The 20,794-nt window shown below is 33.3% G+C and overlaps 1 protein-coding gene across 1 annotated transcript; it reads right to left on the reverse strand.

Moving 5' to 3' along the window:
- Nucleotides 1–669: 669 nt before the first annotated feature.
- LOC111505707 (uncharacterized) lies at nt 670–14,881 on the reverse strand. Its single transcript, XM_074175228.1, has 6 exons — nt 14,777–14,881; nt 14,609–14,657; nt 10,781–11,076; nt 4,097–4,148; nt 1,068–1,394; nt 670–792 (listed from the first exon to the last, which is right to left on the reverse strand). The coding sequence occupies exons 1-6, from the start codon at nt 14,864–14,866 to the stop codon at nt 779–781; spliced, it is 828 nt and encodes a 275-aa protein (XP_074031329.1). The 5' UTR covers nt 14,867–14,881; the 3' UTR covers nt 670–778.
- Between the last annotated feature and the right edge of the window lie 5,913 nt (nt 14,882–20,794).

Consider the following 20,794-nt stretch of genomic DNA (forward strand, 5'->3'; position numbering starts at 1 on the left):
TACCCTAACCCTAGGTCTAATTACAAGGATGACCTTATTACATACAATATAATAGATACAATACAATAGATACATAGAAACACTAGAAATAGAAAAAAGTAAAAATTATAAATCAGTTTACGGGTGTCGATTAGTAGTTGATGATGCTACAAAGACATTATAATGCTGTATAATGATTTTTTTTTCTTAAATTTGTCTGAGAATCTATCATCAATTATTATATATTCAGTTCATTTGCGAGACGCAACATACCTGTAAGTGGTGCACCTATGGAGTAGACATTTTGTATATAAAACATTGTATTTGATCTTGTCCTTCTGGCTGGAACGTGAAAATAATTGACGATAATATATGAGGTGAGTTAGGTTTATTATTAAGAAGCCGGTGAAGAAATGATATTACACATATTTTGCGCATATTTTGCAAAGAAAGTATCCTGAATTCATCTCTCAAATGAGATGTTCTCACTAAACGGTAGTCTGGCCATACATGATCTTTTTTGAAGTGAAGATATCTTAGAAATTTATTCTGAAGTTTTTCCAATTCATATAATGTGGAGTTATATTCGCCAAACCATATATTTGATCCATGGTATGTATATCAACATTTAGAAAGAAGTGCTTTTGTTCTCCTGTGATACATAACCGCGAAAACAATAATACATCAACACAGTTTATATAGTAAGTTTATTGCAACATGAAATAATTTATGGCAAATTTGAATTTACAAAAATGTACAAACATTTTTCCGTACGTCAGTCATACTTGGAGAATAGTCCTTACCACCATCCACCTGAAACAAAAATGATAAATTTAGATAATGTAAATGTTGACCAAATAGTGATTTAGGTGCTCAAGAAATGTATGTCTACTTAAAAAACTTCCATCATTTCATTTATATAATTTTAAAATCCCCTTGGCAGGTTACAAAAAAACAGTATAGTTCATAAAGTTTGCTATCAGTTTTTACTGTAAGTTATTCTCAATTGTTTTTTCATCTTGATCAGCTTCAAGAATAGTAAAAGTTTGCCGAACTGCATACTTCTTTAGAACTGCATAGTTCTTTACCTGAACTCCATTCATTGTGTCCATGTGATTTCCAACCTCCATGACCACCTCCGTAACCTCCTCCATAACCTCCTCCATGTCCGTAACCCCCTCCATAACCACCTCCATAGCCACCTCCCCAGCCACCTCCATGACCACCTCCATAGCCACCTCCATAACCGCCGCCGTAACTGGGAACGATTTTGATAACTTTCACTACGTTACCTCCACCGTATCCGCCTCCCCAGCCACCTCCATGTCCCCCATATCCGCCTCCCCAACCACTGCCATGTCCAAGACTCAAGCCTCCAGAGATGAACGCGCTTTTATGGGCACCCAGGAAGCTAGCTGTGGACAAAATGAGTTCAGATAGTGAATCTAGGAGGGGGAAATTGAAATGAAACTATAATTAATGTCAAGTTCATATAGTATTTCCAATACCAATTGGAACAGCACAGAGAAGGAATTCCCGCCTCGACATAGGCGTCGGAATATTATTTTTCAATGGTAGTTTTTCTTACAATCATAGTAATTGATCACTCAATGAAAAAGTTATCTCAACTGAATTTTTCCACCATGGGTAATTATGATAATCATTATTCATCAAACAAAGTCCACATCGGACCAAAAAACTTTAGGTATATAAACAGCTAACCCTTGTCTTTAGATTCAGTATCAATTTGCTTCTCCTGAAGATGCTAACCTTGTTAGCGAAACGCGCATCAACTGCAAAAATATCAGTTTGGTGATAGGATAATTGATCTCTAGAAAAAGTTTTCAAAAATCGGTTTGCAAAACCACTCACTACCTCACCTAACCTCACGAACACACGACACTGATAAAGAAATATTGTGAAACGGACAAAAAATTAGTATTCAGCCAGTCCAGCTAGCCGAGCCTTCATTCCTCAACTACATTTGATAGCACGCTTACTATCTGGGCGACTAGGGACCACAGGCAAGAAATGTTTATGACTGTACTCTTATTTTTATTGCCGTTCCAATTGGGAATGGATAGACTATACGAAAATGTTTCGGAAAATTATTCAAGCTTGAATCATCACAAATGTTTCTACATGGGCTGAAGCTGTTGAAATTTCATGATGTTCTACTGAGTTATTGTCCTAAGAGTGACACTACTCTTCATTCTTACACGTAAAATTATTGTACGAAAGGACATTGACAGCAGTAGAAAGAAAAACATGTATATTTTAATGAATGTTATGGATAGCATGTAAAAGTATTCTTGGAAAAACCAGTAAAAACACACTTTGAATGAGTAATCACTGTTGCCTGCTTATAAATGATACTCTTTATGAAGAAGAATATTCTTTTCCTTAGTTAATTTGAATATCATTTTATAAGATCTTCTGCTTTCATTATTTTTTATTTGAATATCCTAATATCTTCACGTTTTCAGTATCGTGACCTCAGAATGTTGATGAGGTGGCAACATTTCACGTATATTGCGAAAATCCATTAATAGCAACATCTTGGATATAAACTTTTCATTAATTTTTTCTAAATTTGAAACAGTAGTTCTTACTCATGCATGAGTTAAAAGGTATAGCGCTATGATAATCTTGATGAATACTTTGAAGGAAGGAAGAAAATATTAATGAATATCTACAGAAAATGTCCGAGAAAAAGTGTAAATTATCCATATGTTTATATAAAGCAGACGAGTACAGGAAAAAGTTTTCCTGTTCCGCAGTTAGTATTGAAGAAATCGAGTTGGTGAAGGAATTTGGTTGAACAAATATGGAACAAGTGACAAAGATTGAAAAAAAAAAAGCAAACAGAGAGACACAAAAGCACAATAATCAGAAGAACATTCAGGAAGGAAAAAGAAGAACGAAAGTTGCCCAAACAACCGAAAATCCAAAAAACAAAGTGACGAGCGGAAAGAAAAGAAAATAGTTAGAAGCCGGTTGAATGGAGTTTGCTTTATCTGATATCAATTCTTTAGAGGTACCGGCCAATGTGAATCTCTACTTTCACACAGGCACCGATCTTAGAGAGCCTTTAGGAATTTCCTGTAGTGCTTGTGTTCAGTCCTTTAAAAAAACACCAAATCTGAGTGTCTCAACGTATAGTATATAAGCAAAAAACAATGCATATTTTAGGGGAAACTCATGTTGTTTTTTTGAAATGCAGAGCTTTCATGTCCGTCCAATATGAAAACAAAGCGAGTTATGACTTGTTTCCAATATTTCTCGGCGACAAATGTGAAAACTGTTACCGTTTCACAGTGCACTTCATTTATTTACTTGTGATATGTTTTAGGAGTTTTATCTATTTCAGTTTTGACGTGAAAAGCGCCTTTTTTATTATTTTCATAAAAATGCCTTCCCAATTAAACTTTGAGCTTTGGGAAAAATGGCGAAATCTTTTGTTTCCACTTCCTCAATGATAAAGATAGGAAACTTCCAAAGAGAAACAATTTGTCAATGAAATTTCCGTACGAGGAAATTATCAAACATTCAAAATATTGAAATTGAAATACAAGTGTAGTAGTATGAAATGACATCTATCGATTACAAATTCAAACTGGATTGTTTTCTTTGGAAGCTTCCTACTCTTCATAAATTGAAAGAAAATCAGAAAAGAAATAAGCTAGAGAGAAACCATAAGACTTTTGGAACCTTTCATGAATTTTTAGCCATTTTGTTGAACCATTTCAATACTTTCCTTCATGTTTAACAGCCATGGAGAATCATCATTTGTAATATATTCTTCAACTAATTCAAAGGGTTTTCATCAACCTTTTTTGGATTTTTCTCACCTTCCACTGTGTAAATTTCTCAGCTTTCTTTATCAAATACCTACAACGAGTTACTGATGAATAAAATATTTTTCTTTGTAAAAAATACTTTGAATTCACGAAGGAAATCGAGGTGAGCTGAAAATTCTGTTCTAATCCTGTATAAATTGCCCCATGACGACTTTTATATTTTTTAGATTGTGGATGGTAGAAAAAAGTCGATGAAAAACTCCAGTTTTCTCCACAGAAAACTGACGTTCGTTTAATAATTCAAAGGCTTCACTTACCTTCACAGTATGTTGCTGCAACAGCCACCAGGGCAAACAAACACACGAATACCTGAAAGTCAAAGTAATTCAGAAATTAGACAGTATTGCACCAACAGATTTCATAACCGCTATCAACATATTTTCGATCAATAGATTTTCAAAAATAAACTAATATGTACCTTCATGATAACCTCACACAGGCGACTAACAATCAAAAATAGGTTGTGCGGGTTTATATACTGTTGAACTTAAACCTTGACAGTCATCTGAAGAATATTGTTCAGGCTGAAAAATATTGTTGGAAGATACTAAACCAGAAAGATGAATATTCATAATAGAGCAGTGTCGTGCAAAAATTCCGAGGGAATTTCAGTGATACACTCGGAGAATCATTAGTTGATTTAAAGGATATACAAATATCTTTCAGTATACTGTTATTTTGATATCTTTACCGATCGAACAATTCGTTTAGACCAGTCTTTCCTTACCTATACAGTAGGTTCTTGTACTGACTGTAAGAAAACAACTACTCCCCTGACTGATACCACGAAGGGAGTTGGATTATAATCGACAGTTGTCGGTGCAGGATTCTTCAAAAAATTTCTGATTGATTCGGCCCTTACTTGATGAAGGTCCATAGTAATTTCATGAACTACACCTCCACAAACTTAACTTTTCAAAAAATCTCACATAAAATAACACAGTAGCTGTTTCGTAGTGAATAACATACACAATGTTCATCATTTCCTTTAACGAGAAAAGAATGAATTTTCAGTACATTATTCTCTAATTGAAAAAAATTGTGGAGATCAAATCTTTACGTGTAGTGTTTGCTGTGTTTTTCATTTCCCACAATTACTGTTTTGATTCATCAGTTTCATAGTTTGTTTGAAATGAATATAGATCGATTCTAATGGATACATGACGGTGACTTTGTGAAATTGAGGAATTGTTAAGATGAGGTGTGTGTAGCAAATAAGGCCATGTTCTAATTAGGTCCATATTCAAAAATTTGCGCCTGATGATTCTAAACAGGAAGCAAGTTTACGTATACGTGTTTTGGGAAGGATATTGAATACTTTTGGTGCTAAATATTGATAGCATTTTTGGCCAATTGACTTCAAAGCGATAGGTACTAAATAATCATTTTTTTGTCTCGTAGTATAGGTATGAGAAAGTTTAATAAGTTCGGCCTTATTGAAGAACTGGTAGAAGAATATTTGTCTAATATCAAAAATCTCAGACTCTTCATAGAGATCATCACTCGCGTATCTGTTGTTTTGGAAAAGTATCACTCTTAGGAATCGCTTTTGAGTTACGGCTTTGAGTACGTTTTCGAAACCCCTCCCCATTAAACTTTGGTAAATAATTTTGAGCTGTCTGGTGATACAATTCGTTCAGGCCAGTCTTCCCTTCTCTATGCAGTAGGTTTATGGACTACCTATCAGACAACAACCACTCTCCTTACTAATGATGTGAAACTTCAATAATAATCTTTGCGGTTGATCCATTTAGGTAAACTCTCATTGTTAAGTCCTTTACTGCCCGAGGTGAGCTACCTAATTAGACAAAGTAATGACTTTCAATTTCACACATTGCTAGCTAATTGCAGCGGTATTTGAGACAATAAACAAAGGACCACTTAACATTACGATTATCTGATTATTACCGAACAACGGTGTGTTTGACATCTGATGTGGACAACTTCAAGGATGTAAAATTTTTAGAAAATAGCAAATACTAGTAGAATATTTATGAGGTTCAATCTATTATATTCAGATGAATTAGGCAACTCTCATGACCCGACCTTGAGTTTGTGTATCAAGTGAGAACATAATGAATTGTGTCACTCTTTATCACTGAATATGAATTCAGCCAGATTCAAGTTTTATCAAGAACAAAATAACACCATAAATATTTTTCCTTATAGTGTGAAAATAGAGAATCATAAACTTCAATCAACAACTAGCTGTGAAGAAGAAGAGGCAATGATTCCTTAAATATTATGGGAGTTACATTGAACAAAATGCTGACTTGTGGCCCACATAAAAGGGTCTAGAACCCAGTATAAGTTCTTTCTGACAAAGGAACCCTTCTTGAGCTTTTTCTTTTCACGAAAGGTTTACCATCAACACTGTTATTTCCCAAAGAACCATTTTGTCTAAAACTCTTTTTTTATTATACATGAACGAAACATTGAAGAAACAATAATTTATTATTTCCAGTTAGGTATCTGTCTAGGTTGAGTCGTGGCAAAGTTGTTCAAACTCTGGTATTATTGATGAATGGAATCAACTGTAGATTTTTTGGTGCCAAGAATACCGAAAATCTGGAAATTCCATTTTTTGCCTAACTTTTTTCATCTGCAGAAGTTTTGAAAATCTGTTTACACTTCAAAATGTGATCATAACATTCTCAAACAAGATAACGTCTGACTGGTGGTACCATTAACTTTGAAATTTCAAATATGCACTTGTATTTTTTGTCGCAATTTTCAGTTCAGTAATGTTCAAATAATATTCTGAATTTGAAGGATTTTTTCAAAATTTCAGTAATTTGATGATCATAAAATGAATATTTTTTTTATTATGACTCTGATAAAGGCACGATTGAAATCAATTTCCACGTCTTACTCAAAGAGTAGTCTGTTATAAATAAAAAAGAATATAATACGTTTAGTGACTACGTTGCATGGAAAAATGTTTGTAGTAGGTCAAGTCAGGGCCGTCGCAATAGGGGGGATGGGGGGGAGCCTCCCCTCCCTGCTTTATCGACTTGGGAAAAAGTTGGGAAAAGTTGGGAAATTTTGGGCCGTGAAGATAGAAAAAAATAATAGTAAAAAATGAATGAGAATTAAGAAAATAAAAATGAGAGAATAGAAAGGAAGAGGTGATAAGAAAATTTGGATTTCCTCCCCTCCCCTGGTATTTCTTTTCGCTACGGCCCTTGGTCAAGTAAATTACAAACAAGATATTATGAACAAACAAGGCAAACATTGGGATTGAAACAGGCTTTCAAGCGGTTTATATCGTCAAAAATTCAGATATTTATGAAGTAGTACCTTCTCATTAATGAGTAAGTTGTCTGATCGAATAATTAATCGGTAGTAGTATAACTTCACCTTTCGACAATTATTATCTTCATAACCTACAGAAGGAGGAATACCTGTTCAGAGTGTTCAGTTTGACGAATGTAGGTTAGGTTAGGTTAAGTCCAAAGAGAGTGGGTCTATTCGAACCTCCACCGCAACCCGCAAGGGTTTACTGTGGCTTACACCTAATAAATAAACCAAAATAAACCCAGCTTCTTAACGAAGCCGATAAGTTTGTATGATCAGTGATCTTTCATGTCAGATTATAAGAGTACGGCTCTGCCGAACTCTAAATAACCTGATTCGGTCCCCAGCGGGGCTGGCACAAAGTATATGCTCTGCTGTTTCATCATTTTCCAAACAGAGGCGACACACACGGGTCAGATCATTCATAATTTGAATACCCAGCACTCTGTCTCCATTTCCATTTGAAAAAATTGAGGTTTGTCACTCCTTAGAGGGTTGAAGACTTAGGAATAGTATTCGGGTCTTTTGTATCCAACCGATCTTTGGTGTTCACTAAAACTATTCTCTATTGTTTTTGCGGGTTTGGCCAACGCAAGTTTAAGATAAGAGCAAAAGGAATTTTTCGCGGCCAAACAGAGAGGCCCGTAAAATTCATTAAGAAGAAAAAACGTATGAAAAACGATCCCACGGAATCCTGACTTAATTATAGTTTTGATTGAAAGTTTAAGTATTCTTTCTCAATGAGTATCCACGATCTATAAATTGATGTGTTGTTATTCCATTCACCTCAGTTGTCTAAATAATCACATACATCCGTTTGAAATATTGACTATAAATAGATATTGCAAAAGGCATCAAAGAGGTTTTTTGCCAATTCTTGGTTTGAAAAGTCAATACTTATAACTTCGAAAGTCAAGTCCATAATAATTACAGTACTTTTTGTTAGGTGTCATTGTAATATTTTGAAAAATTCATACTTTTTTGTTGTTTGAACGTGCTACCTTCAGTTATCACAGATTATTCATCAAATAAACAACTTTTTTTATATTCCCATTCCCGACTTTCGATTGAACATCTGTGGAACGTCCATTCTCATCAAGAATGCGAACGCATTGGCTCTGTAATAGAAAAGAAGATCTCAAGAACGAACTAGGCATCATCAAAAAGATCTCCAATGGAATTGTTACTCCAAAATGATGGTGGAGAGACTTTGACTAGAATTTAGCAACAGTCTCGCAAGAAAGAGAAGCCATCACAACCAGTGCTTGTCCTTCCCAGGGAGGAACACTGGTTAGAGTAGAAGTTTAAAGAAGCTGCATATATGTTGTCCAACGACGCATTCAGCCGAAACACTTAGAGATACGCAACACATGGAAACCTGTAATTAAGCGGGAAAACGGTCAACTCCCGCTAAACCGGTGAAGCGTAGAGAGAAAAGAGGAGATAGGTGAATGCGCTTGTATGATCTTTGTGGGCCACTAACCATCGAAACGTCGTGAAGTAACTTGGTTTGTACTCTATTTTGACTTTCCAAATTTCATTTTGCTGATTTACATTTATTTACAATTTTTTTCACGTTTCATTGCTTGATATAATTGATACTTTCAGCTGTTCATTGCAATTTTATGTGATTTTTCAGAGACTTCAAATAATATCAAAGTAATAATATACAATGGAAGTTCGAACTGGTAAAATCACCATGAAACATTGTCAATCACTTTCAAACTTTGAAAATCGCCCATTGTCCTTGATGATGTCTGCCGCAGTTACAAACGAAACGTCAGACCTAAACAGCTGCAGAACAGAGCTGAGAAAACTGAAAACTCATTGTGTGTAAAAATAGAAACATGTAGATCAGAATAAAATTTATTTATATCACATTTGGTTTCCAATGGGGGATAATTCAGCATATATACAATAATTGTTAGACGTCAATGGACAGCACAGAGTAGAAATATAATCGTTCACCACCAGCCCCCTGCAACAAAATTATCGTCCATTAATAGTTAGCAAAGTACAAGTAACAGTGTCACTCTACATGCTTTGAACAATAGCCAAGTTAGACTTTGAGGAATATTTTTTGGGAGCGACTCCTTTTTGGGTAAAATCCTTCACAATTTCTGCTCCTCCATCATTTATGGAGGAGCATTCCACTCCTCATCAGTACTTTTTTGGATAACTTCTGAAAACGATTGACTCAATCTTTGCAAAAAATTACACGATAACAAGTCATCAAAAGAAAAACAAAATGAATGGAGAAAATTGATTTCCTTGTAATCAGGTATTGATATAAAGAGACTTCATAGTTGAGGATCAATTTTTTACCAGTTTTTATCCGAAAGGAACTTTTGTGCATGATCCCAACATCTTTGTAAAGAGTTTTCATTGATGTATTCCATTTGTGGAAAGTTCTCTCCCTCTCATATAGTGATGGAGAAGTGAAAAATAGTTTTTTGACTGACAACTGTTCACTTTGAAGTTGAAAAATGGAAATTGAAAGAGTTGAAATGTATCTTCATCCAAGAGAAAGCTTGGTTTGCTATTTGTTTAACATTTCTGAGGATTGATTCAATCAGATTACATGAAAAGATGAGAGAAGTGGTTTGATTTGTTCAGTCTGTAGAGGTGTAAATCACATGATTTATTTAATATACCTTGTGAAAAATATAAATTCCAAAGATAAATATATGAATTTTTTTACTTCATACTCCCATACACCCCGTATAATTTTCACTCCACTAATCTCTAAAGGTATTTCAATCATTTAAGCGGCCATAAATTATTTAATAAAGATTTCAGGATTCGAACTGCATAATCTAATGAATATTCAATTAACATAATGTTGCAATTTCATAAAATGGATAATTTTCGATATAAATCATGTTAGAGGAATGGAAGTTGCAAATGCAGTTTGATATGTTTTTACTGAAGGTCAGAAAACTGAATCCTATTCTGGTTTTCGTTTATTTTCGAAATAGTCACTCTTTCAGTTGTTGAGGGCATATATGGCTCATAAAATATTGATGAATGTTGATAATTTTGATATAATCAATAAATATTTGTTCAGAACATCTATAAATAATAACGAAACCAAACGTTTTTTTTTAGAGCCATGATTGATCTTTTCAGTATAGTAAATAATCACCATCCATTCTGAGTAATTATCATGGACTCGAAATTATTTAAACAGAGGGAGTTTCGAACAACTGCAACAGATTTGTCAGATTTTCTTATTAAAATACCGGAACTGTGTCATTCTGAATATCATATTGCTATGAGTACTGGAGTTTGTTATTATGCATTTTAAGAGAATGTGAACGGAAGGAAGAGGCACAATGAAAAGCCGACAGAAAAATTGACGAAGGTAGTTTTTATGTCCGAATACTCATATTTTCCGGTGAGAAACAAATATTTCATCTCAATGATAGGGGTCATATGATATGGAAAAGTTCAAAGAAACGTTTCCCTAGTATCAAACATATTTAACGTGTCTTGCCAAGTGAAGTCTGATAATCTTGAATCCTCTTGTCGCCCAGAGGCACTTTATATCATCTATACAACAAACCAATTCCACTCCCTGAACCTCTTCTCATACCCTGACCTAAATAGGGTTATACATTCGAAAACGACCATCACTGCAATACTTTACCTGAGCTCCATCCACCACCATGACCCTTGTTCCATCCACCTCCATATCCACTTCTGTACCCGCCTCCATATCCTCCTGATTTCCATCCACCACCGTACCCAGAGTTCCATCCACTTCCATATCCACTGCTAGGTGCGATTACTTTGATCACTTTAACTCCACCACCATATCCGCTGTTCCATCCGCCAGATCTCCAACCACCCCCATAGCCTCCTCCATAACCGCCTCCTCCATAACTTCCCAATCCAGATGACCACCCTCCTCCATTCCAACCGCTGCCAATGTAGCCAGCTGAAAAAATAGTTAGTAAATACGGTCACTTCAACAGCTTAGATATTTTTTTAATTTGAAAAATGTTTCTATGCTCTTCCACACACACATATACTTTCTTGTTTTTTTTTTGAAGAATGTTGTACAGGGAACTGTGATTATCTAATTGAGAGAGTGGCTCCCAATGTTTCGTCCACAACTGCGATGTGCATCTTCAGCGGTAGTTGACAAAAATACGTTTTAATCTCAATGGCAACTATCTCTAAGATAACTACCGCAGTTATCGTGAAAGTGTTCGAAATCAAGAGTTTCAGTCATACAGTGCGGTTCATACGTATGGAACAAATTAATTTCAGCGTTATTATGTACAATGTGAAAAAAACCTGAAACAGGTCGATTTTTATTCTTAAATTGACAATTTACAGTATGAAAATATTATCCCTCTCCAGCACCCCTTCTGAATTATAAGCACCCCCTCGAAAATTTTAAATAGCAAATGGCGTCGTGTGGCACCTTGTTGGAAATGGATTTTAGTCCTCTGTTCAGCAATATAAATATTTTTAAGTTTGGTGTAATCATAACTGAGAAAATTAATTTTTACAACTAAATTAAATGTTCAAAATGACCACCATTATTCACTTCTTGACAATAACCTGATCTATTAAACAGACACGCTCCTTACTAACCTTGAATCCTGGAAAAAATCTTTGAAGGTACTAAAATATTAGACAAAAAGCCAAATAAACAATTGATATGAATCTAGTAGGGTGCTGTCATTCAGGTATTTAAAGTTACTAAAAGACGTCAGTATAATATTTGTGGGCGTATTAAATTTAATTATGGCTCATTTGTCTGAGACTCAAAGAATAGACATTTTTATTATAATTGGTTGTGGTAATAAAACAAGAACTCAAAAGGAGGTTTGTGAAATTTTTAATAATAAATATCCTGGTCAACACGTGTCACAGTCTACAGTTAGCAAAATTGAAAAAAAGTTTCGTGACACTGGACATGTAAAAAATATTGAAAAATCAGGTAGAAATGTTCAATTTACTGATGAAAAAAAGTTAAATGTACTTCTAGAGATCGAGGAAAATCCGCATAAGACAACTCGAGAACTTTCCGCCGACAATGATGTAAGTAAATCATTTATTTTGAGAGTTTTGCATAAAGAAAACTACCACCCTTACATAGTTCAGTTGGTTCAGGAGTTAAATGAAGATGATCCTGATAGAAGGCAAGAATTCTGTGAATTGATGATGAACAGAATGAACGCAGATTTGCAGTTTATAAACAAAATAGTGTTTTCTGACGAAGCGACGTTTCATTTGAACGGAACAGTTAACAGACAGAACTGTAGATATTGGAGCAGAGAAAATTTTCACTGGATGTGTGTGATTCACACTCAATATCCTAAAAAAGTTAACGTTTGGGCTGGTATAATTAACAATAAAATTATTGGCCCTTATTTTTTGGAGGGCACTGTTAATGGTGAGGTTTATCTAGAACTTTTGATTAACTTTTCAGTGCCTACATTACAAATACATTTTCCTGATGTTAATCATCCAGATGAGATTGATTGAACTATTTACCGCCAACAAGACGGAGCTCCACTGCATTTTGCACGTACAGTTAGAAATCATTTGAACGAGGTTTTTCCCAATAGGTGGATTGGAAGACGTGGAACGATCGAATGGCTGGCTAGATCCCCCGATTTGACTCCTCTCGATTACTTCTCATGGGGTTATTTAAAATCTGAAGTATATTTTAATAGACCGAACAATATTGCTGATTTGAAAGTTAGGATAACGGAAGAAATTAACAAAGTAACCCCCGAGGTCATACAAAATGTTGTAAGAGAATTCCAAAATCGCCTCAGTTATTGTCAAGAAGTTAATGGTGGTCATTTTGAACATTTAATTCTATTGTAAAGTACATTGAAAAATACATTCTAAATATTATGTGGCATTATTATCTTCATTCTACGTAAAGTTTTGTGATGCCTAGAGACATTATCAAAATTTTACATCCTAAAAATCATTTTTTCTCAGTTATGATTGCATCAAACTTAAAAAACTTTATATTGCTGAACAGAGGACTAAAATCCCTTTCCAACAAGGTGCCACACGACCCCCTTTGCTATTTAAAATTTTCGAGGGGGTGCTTATAATTCAGAAGGGGTGTTGGTTTTCATACTGTAAATTGTCAATTTAGGAATAAAAATCGACCTGTTTCAGTTTTTTTTACATAGTACATAATAACGCTAAAATTGAATTTATTCCATACATATGGACCGCACTGTATAATTATGGATGCCATATCTATCTTCACCTGATCTCGAGGAAGTACGAATTTGGTTTCATTGCAACTAAAGTTGGAAACTGTTTTTCAATAACACCATTGAGGGTTCAAGAATAATTGACCGAAAACTGGTTTACCAAGATTAGGAATTTACATGGCAGTTGGAAAATTATTATCAAAAATTTTTTTATTTTTCACAATAGCATAGAGGTGCGAGCTGGAATATGACGGGATATTATTCTTCGTTTTGTAGGTAAATTTTCATGAACTTTCAGACGCAAACTGAAAAAAATACCGTCTCAAAACAGCTATTTTCATATGAACATTGATTTACACAATCTGTGTTATTCAAAAGAATTCTCGAATAATGAGAACTATTCAGTTACAAGTGGAAATAAGGTTTGCAATACGCTGAGTTTAAAAAAATTGAGATTAGACTGATTTTCTTTGTAACTCTATAAAAATGGTTGGTTGATATTATTAGTTAACTGTCTGAATACCAACCTCTTTAGTGTTAACTATGTGAGTCAGTGTATAGAGAAAACAACCCCAAAAACTAAATCGCGTCAATTATTGCCAACAGTACTGATATCTGAATGGTTAACAAGCGGATGGTTTCACGAAAACTATTATTGACTATAGAGTTTTATAATTTTTAGAAGAAATTTAACCCATAACGAAAATATTTTCGAAAAGTAAACTATTTCATGAAAATTCATTATATTCTCAACGATTTTTCTGAGTGACATATCACTGTTTCTGAAATCCTTCATGAATTTGCTTTTTTGTGATGAAAATTGTTTGCCGCCAGGAAATAGGAGTTTTTGAAAAGTCAGTCGAGATGGTTTGTGCTAATTCTGAATTCAAATACAATAATATGACATTTTTATTCGTAGTTGTACTGGTGAAACTATTTTTACGAGTTGGCCAATTTAAAGTTGGAAAGCAGTAAAATATTTTTCAATTTTGAATGGAAATTTCTGATAACTGATGAAAATCTGTATTAACCGTAACTAATACAAATTACTATGAGATTTTTCATTATTAGATTCATAGTGAAAATCATCCAGTAAACTAAATTAGTTCGTATATTTGCACTTTGTTGGAAACAAACAACTATATATGGATTCCAGTTATGTAATATAAGCTATTTGTGTAAATCTCACTTATAATGGACTCTCTTTTTATAAAAAAAACTGACATTATTGCTAAATTACAAAGTGAATTTCCATAAAAAACAGAAGAAACTCACCCTGGCAATAGGTTGCCACAGCAAAAAGAACCAAGACACTAACGAAAACCTGAAAATCAAAAAAAAAAAGTTATGAAAAACAGACAAATCAATTACACAGCACTTGTAACTGGGAATCGCACGATTTATCGTAGTAATTTCAATAAATCGGATAAAAGTAATATATACCTTCATTATTATTGCAAAAAACGTAACTGACATAGAATCCGACTCGTGAGAATATATATAGCCGTTTTGGAAGCCTTGGATACTACCCATTCCACTGATGAACGCCCCGAACGATATTTTTCATTATTTCCCCATCTTGGGCCTGAAATCAGCACTCTTTAGGTGTAATCCGATCATTCGCTCATTGTTTCAATTCAATGCAAACCAGGGACGTGCAAAACTTGTTTCAGCACTAAATGCATTTAAAAAGTTGTGAAATGAATGAATATTCTCAATGATCTGCTTATACAACAGTATCGGAATATAATCTTTCAAAACACTTCCTTGTTAGAATATTTCATGGGCATATCTCATGATTTCTCGAGAAATAAAACTTGAAAGGCATTTTTGTGGTAAAGTCAATGTCTTTCGATTGTTTTTGGGTTCCTCAATCTACCACAACCTGAAAACTAAACAAAGATAAATTACTAGAGAAGTTTACCAGAAAAAGTTACTGCGTAGTATAAACCACTGATGGAAATGTAACTGTTTTCGATCAAAGCGTTTTTGATAAGTGATTTTTCTGAAACGATAACCATCTTGAGAATGTTTTCTGAATGCAGACTATATTACTCAGCATATCTTCTGATGATACTATTACTTCAGTAATAGAATTATTAGATAAAAATATAGTTAACCCAGTTATATAACGAGAAATAATTGACCTTCTGTCCTTATGTCTCAAACAAAATTGTTTTCAATTTAATAACAATATTTATTCCCTCTCAAAAGGTTCAATTATAAGAAATACATTAAGCCCCTTACTTGCATTTTCATGGATAATCTAGAGAAGTCGATCTTTAAACATCCTTTGATTAAGAATTCCTTGTATTGGCATAGATATGTGGATGACTTTTTGGTGTGCTTTACAGGTACTAAGAGGCAATTTCTTGGACTTAACAATTGGTAGAAGGAACAACAAATATGATTTTTCAATTTATCACAAACCATCCGATTCGGATATTACTATACATTACGATTCTACCCATCCATATCAACACAAAGTAGCAGCTTTAATAGCATGATTCACAGATTAGTCAATGTTCCTTTTCAATAGATAATTTCAATAAAGAACTTGATATCATCAAGCAAATTGCGGTTAACAATGGGTTTAAAAGCCGAATTAATAAACAAAATACTTGCCAAGAAAGTCTACGCAAAAGCGATTTGAGAAGTTTTTCCTATTGATAAGGTAGATAATAAAAATTATAGAGCTTTACCGTATTTTGGACAAATAACGGAAAAAGTGGCTTCATTTTTGAGGAAACAAGATATTAAAGTTGCATATAGAACAAGTAATACATTGGGAACGTTAGTTAAAAATAATGAAGACAAAACATACAAATTCGAGAAATTAGGAACATATAAATTGAAGTGTGGAACGTGCCCTAAGGTATATATTGGTCAAACTGGCAGAATATCTAGGAATCGAATCCAGGAACATCATACGAGCTATATAAGTAAGAAAACACATTCAACATATTCAAATCATCTTCTAGAAGAAAATCATATCTTCAACGAAGAGTTCGAAACTTTGCACATAGAAAATAAAGGTTTGAAACTGAATCATTTGGAAGCGATGTTAATTAATGGACTCAAAAATTCAAACATTCCAATAAATGACCAACTGGATTTGAATAGATCACCATTATTGAACTTGTTTTCTTAACAACCGAGAAAGAATTATTATTGATGTAGATGTGGGGTAATATGCTTCAGGTGATCATAATTGAACTTGACTTGCTACAAACATGAAAATATAACGTAGTTAATAAACTATTCTATTATATTCTATTGCAGGTAACTTTCATATGAAAGATAAGGGAAGTAATCTTCAACTTCAGCAGAAACAGTCGAACTTCCATTGGTAGCAACAAATTTTTTCTTCAAATCAAAAGCAGAAGCAAATAAAAACAATCAATTAGTTAAATATAGTTCAGCAATTTGTTTTCAAGGAAGGTGATATAGTTCCTATTGGTACTGAATTTGGGAAGAGAAACAAATGCAAAAACCCATCTCAAGAAAGAAAAATGTGCAAGACTTGGAAAGGATGCTCAGTTTATAAACTGAGCATCCTTAGTTTACTTGATTATTCGAAGGAGGAAGGTTATACGCTGTCTGTTGAAAGAATAAGGTGAGTTTTCTTTTTTCTTACAAAATAGTTATTTATTCATACATTTCTATTTTGTTTCCTTCAGATATAGAACACTTGTGACAGCTATTTTCCAACCCTTGAATCAGTTCGGATTTGCAGTTTGTGTTATGCCTTTCAGCGATTCAGTTTTTATCTCCCCAATCATTTTTTTGACTCAAAGTACACTGTCAACATTTTTGTGTATTTTTGAACAGTTAGTTCCATTTTTCATACAAAATTCAATGCGAATTCTTTGATCTATAACTTTTATGGCTCTCACCAATGAATTGAACATGTTGAACAGCTGAAACTGTTCGAGATGAGAGTACCAATTTGGAAAAAAAAGTAACCAAATGTATGGAGCTCGCGAATTTTGAACATTCACTTAATTTGTGATCAGTCCAAAACTTCGCAATATATTTCGAATGGCCTAAATGTGGAATGATTTCAGGTACTAATTTGAATATCTTTGCAATAAAAATCAGAGAACTTCGTTATGAATTTCTAAAGATGTTTTTCTGAAGTTGAATTTATAATGTCTTCCTTATATTTGTTTGAAGGTGGTTAACAATGTTTCGTAGTGCGTTTCATTAGTTCAGACTTCCATGTCTGATATGATATAATATGAAATCTCTGAAAGAACAAATAAAATTGAAAATTTAAATGAATAGCCAATCTCCGTTGGCATAAATAATGGGATAAAAGGTATAAATAATTGGCCTATAAACTTGAACTTCGTGGGGCCTTTTGATATATATATATATATATATATATATATATATATATATATATATATATAATAATATATATATATATATATGATGAGCTGTTTCTCGGGTTTCGCTCCGTGTTCTGTGTATTTTCTCCCCATAAGGATTATTTTCACAACGTTTCGGCAAAGTCTCATTTGCCATCTTCTGGTGATGTCTGGTTTTTTCAACTAGAAACCCGAGAAAACAGCTCATCATACTTTATCCGTGAGAATCTTCGAGTTAACATATATATATATATATATATATATATATATATATATATAGTGTATAATATATATATATATATATATATATATATATATATATATATATATATATATATATATATATATATATATATATATACTCCATACGATCCTGCGATAAAAGTTCATAAAAATTTATTAATTTGTTAATTATGATTTTTTATAACTATTGCAAGATGAAATATCTAAAAATTGTTGATAACATTTTTTTTTTCAATCGATATTCAGCTATGTTTGTTTTCACATTGAACAATGGCACTTATTAACATAGAATATGAATTTTTTACGTAATTTGTTTATTGAATTGTTTTAGACAACTATATAAAATCAATATTTTTGAAATTTTTTTTTTTGTTATTTTGTCGTCTAGAGATAATTATGATCTGAAATTTTTTTTTCCTAATTTCAATTTTTAATTGTTCAAAATCGATTTTTATGTATTTTGATTGTTTAAATAATTAGTTAAGAAATAATTTTGCTTTTGAAAATCTAGATGGCTAGATGACTGATTCCATTTCAGGCTTTTTTGATTAATATAATCGTTATGTTCAGCTATTCGATTCAAATTTCAATTGTATTTGTTCTTTCACTGCGAACTGATGAAAGTCTTCCTTATATGTGTATGATTCACACTAACTACAAAAATATCCTTGATGAAAGTCACGTTGCTACACAACATTTTGACTACGAATGGGCAATGACGAGGTATAAACCAGAATAAAACGAAAGAAAATGCAAATTTTCTGGTAAACTGAAACGAAGAATCCGGTTGTCTGTAGTTGCCCTTGAACTTAAAGAGGTTTTGGTTTGCCAATATTGGACAATACCGGAATTTTTCGTATAAATTTGTTATTATCAAACTTCATTCGAGGCTCAATAAGTTATTATTGAACTTATACGAAAATCTCAAAATGTTGAATGACGATCTTTGGAATCGAAACCACATCACTGCAGACAGCAAATTTTTCACTACTACTGAGATTTCTACAATGAATGATCTTAAGAATACCTTTAAATTGATACCTTATAATTTTTTTTTGTTTAAAGGCGTCGACTACGATGTCATTGGCCTTCTACTATTAATTTGTTTATCATTTGCTTTCTTGTTAAAAATTTGAGTATAGCCCAAAAGCTTTCATGAATTTTATAATTCTATCCAGACTTTCATTATGATCTTTCAAACTTTCCTTTATAGAATTTGGTATTTCAAATCGTTGTCTAGCTTCATCATATTGGACACGATTTAGCAAGATATGTTTCACTGTTAGCCTCTGCCTACATTGTTGGCATATTGGTTGTTGTTCTCCTGAGAGCATCATGCTTCAAGAAATCCGAAGGAGAAGGATCTCTGAACATGAAAAAGTTTTGGACTGAGGTACACCAATTCCACTAGTGGACATAATTCAGACAAAAAATCAAACACCTCAATCTCCGAAAATCAAAAAATCAAAAACAAACAAATTTCAAACGACCGACAGTACGTTTGTCACTGTTTTCACCTGTTTTCCAGGAGAAATATTAATTATAATGTACCTTGGACTAGTGGAGTGTCTCTTAGACAAAAACCACGTGTATCCACTGATAAAACAGGAGATTGTTGATTTACTCACCATTTGTGTGTCTCAAAATTATTTCCAGTTTGACGGAGAATTCTTTTCATGCAATGAAGGACTAATAATGGGGAATCCTTTGAGTCCCTTACTGGCGGAAATTTTCATGGATAACATAGAGTATGAAATCCATAATAATCAATTAGCCAACAATTTTTTGTACTGGTACAGATACGTAGATGATATCTTAGTATGTTTTACTGGTACAGATAGGCAATTAGGCAAGTTCATTGAATATGCCAATTCCATCCACCCGTCAATAAAATTCACCACTGAGAGGGAGGTAAATAATTCAATAAATTACCTGGACTTAACCATTACGAAAAATAACAATAAACATGAGTTTGCAATTTTCCACAAACCATCGTACACGGACATTATCATACATAATAATTCCTCCACACACCCGTACCAGCATAAAGTTGCTGCATTCAATAGTATGCTTCACAGATTATTGAATATTCCACTGTCTGATAGGGATTTCCAGAAAGAGCTGAATTTGATCAAACAAATCGCGATTATAAGGTAGATATTGTAAGCTCCATTCTTTCCAAAAAACAACAAAAGCAAGCCATGGATCTGGTCTACCCATATTCAAGATGCGATAACGTTAGTTATAAGACATTGACATATGTGGGGAACCAAACAGGAATATTGCCCGTTTTTTGAAGAAAGAAGGCGTAAACGTAGCTTATAGAACGAATAATAACCTAAGTAAATTTATTAAAAACAATAAGGACAAAACTTTGGTGTCGGATAGATCAGGAGTATATAAGCTGACTTGTGGCTCTTGTCCAAAACTGTATATTGGCCAAACAGGAAGAACATTTATCCAACGAATTAAAGAACATAGGAGTAGTTTTGTAAATAGAAATACCAATTCCACATTTGCAAACCATCTTTTAGCAGAAGGACATGAGTTCAATCATGAGTACGAGGTGTTACATTTAGAAGAGAAGAGTTTGAAACTTAATCATCTAGAATGTTTAGAAATCAATAGATTCAGGAATTCGGGTAATTTACTGAATGATCAATTAGAACTCAATAACTCTCCGTTACTGAATATATTTTTCAAATGTGAAAATGGAACATAAGTGTAGGTAATTTAATTCGTTAGAAACTCAGGTAAAATATCAGCTACTTGAAATTCAGGTACTTCGTTTACAGGTACTTTGATTACAGGTACTCCATAAACTATATATATATATTTAGTATTG

This window comes from Leptinotarsa decemlineata, unplaced genomic scaffold, assembly GCF_025532065.1.
Source record: "Leptinotarsa decemlineata unplaced genomic scaffold, Ldec_3_MD MMD2_tig00000882_RagTag_RagTag, whole genome shotgun sequence".
NCBI lineage: Eukaryota > Metazoa > Arthropoda > Insecta > Coleoptera > Chrysomelidae > Leptinotarsa > Leptinotarsa decemlineata.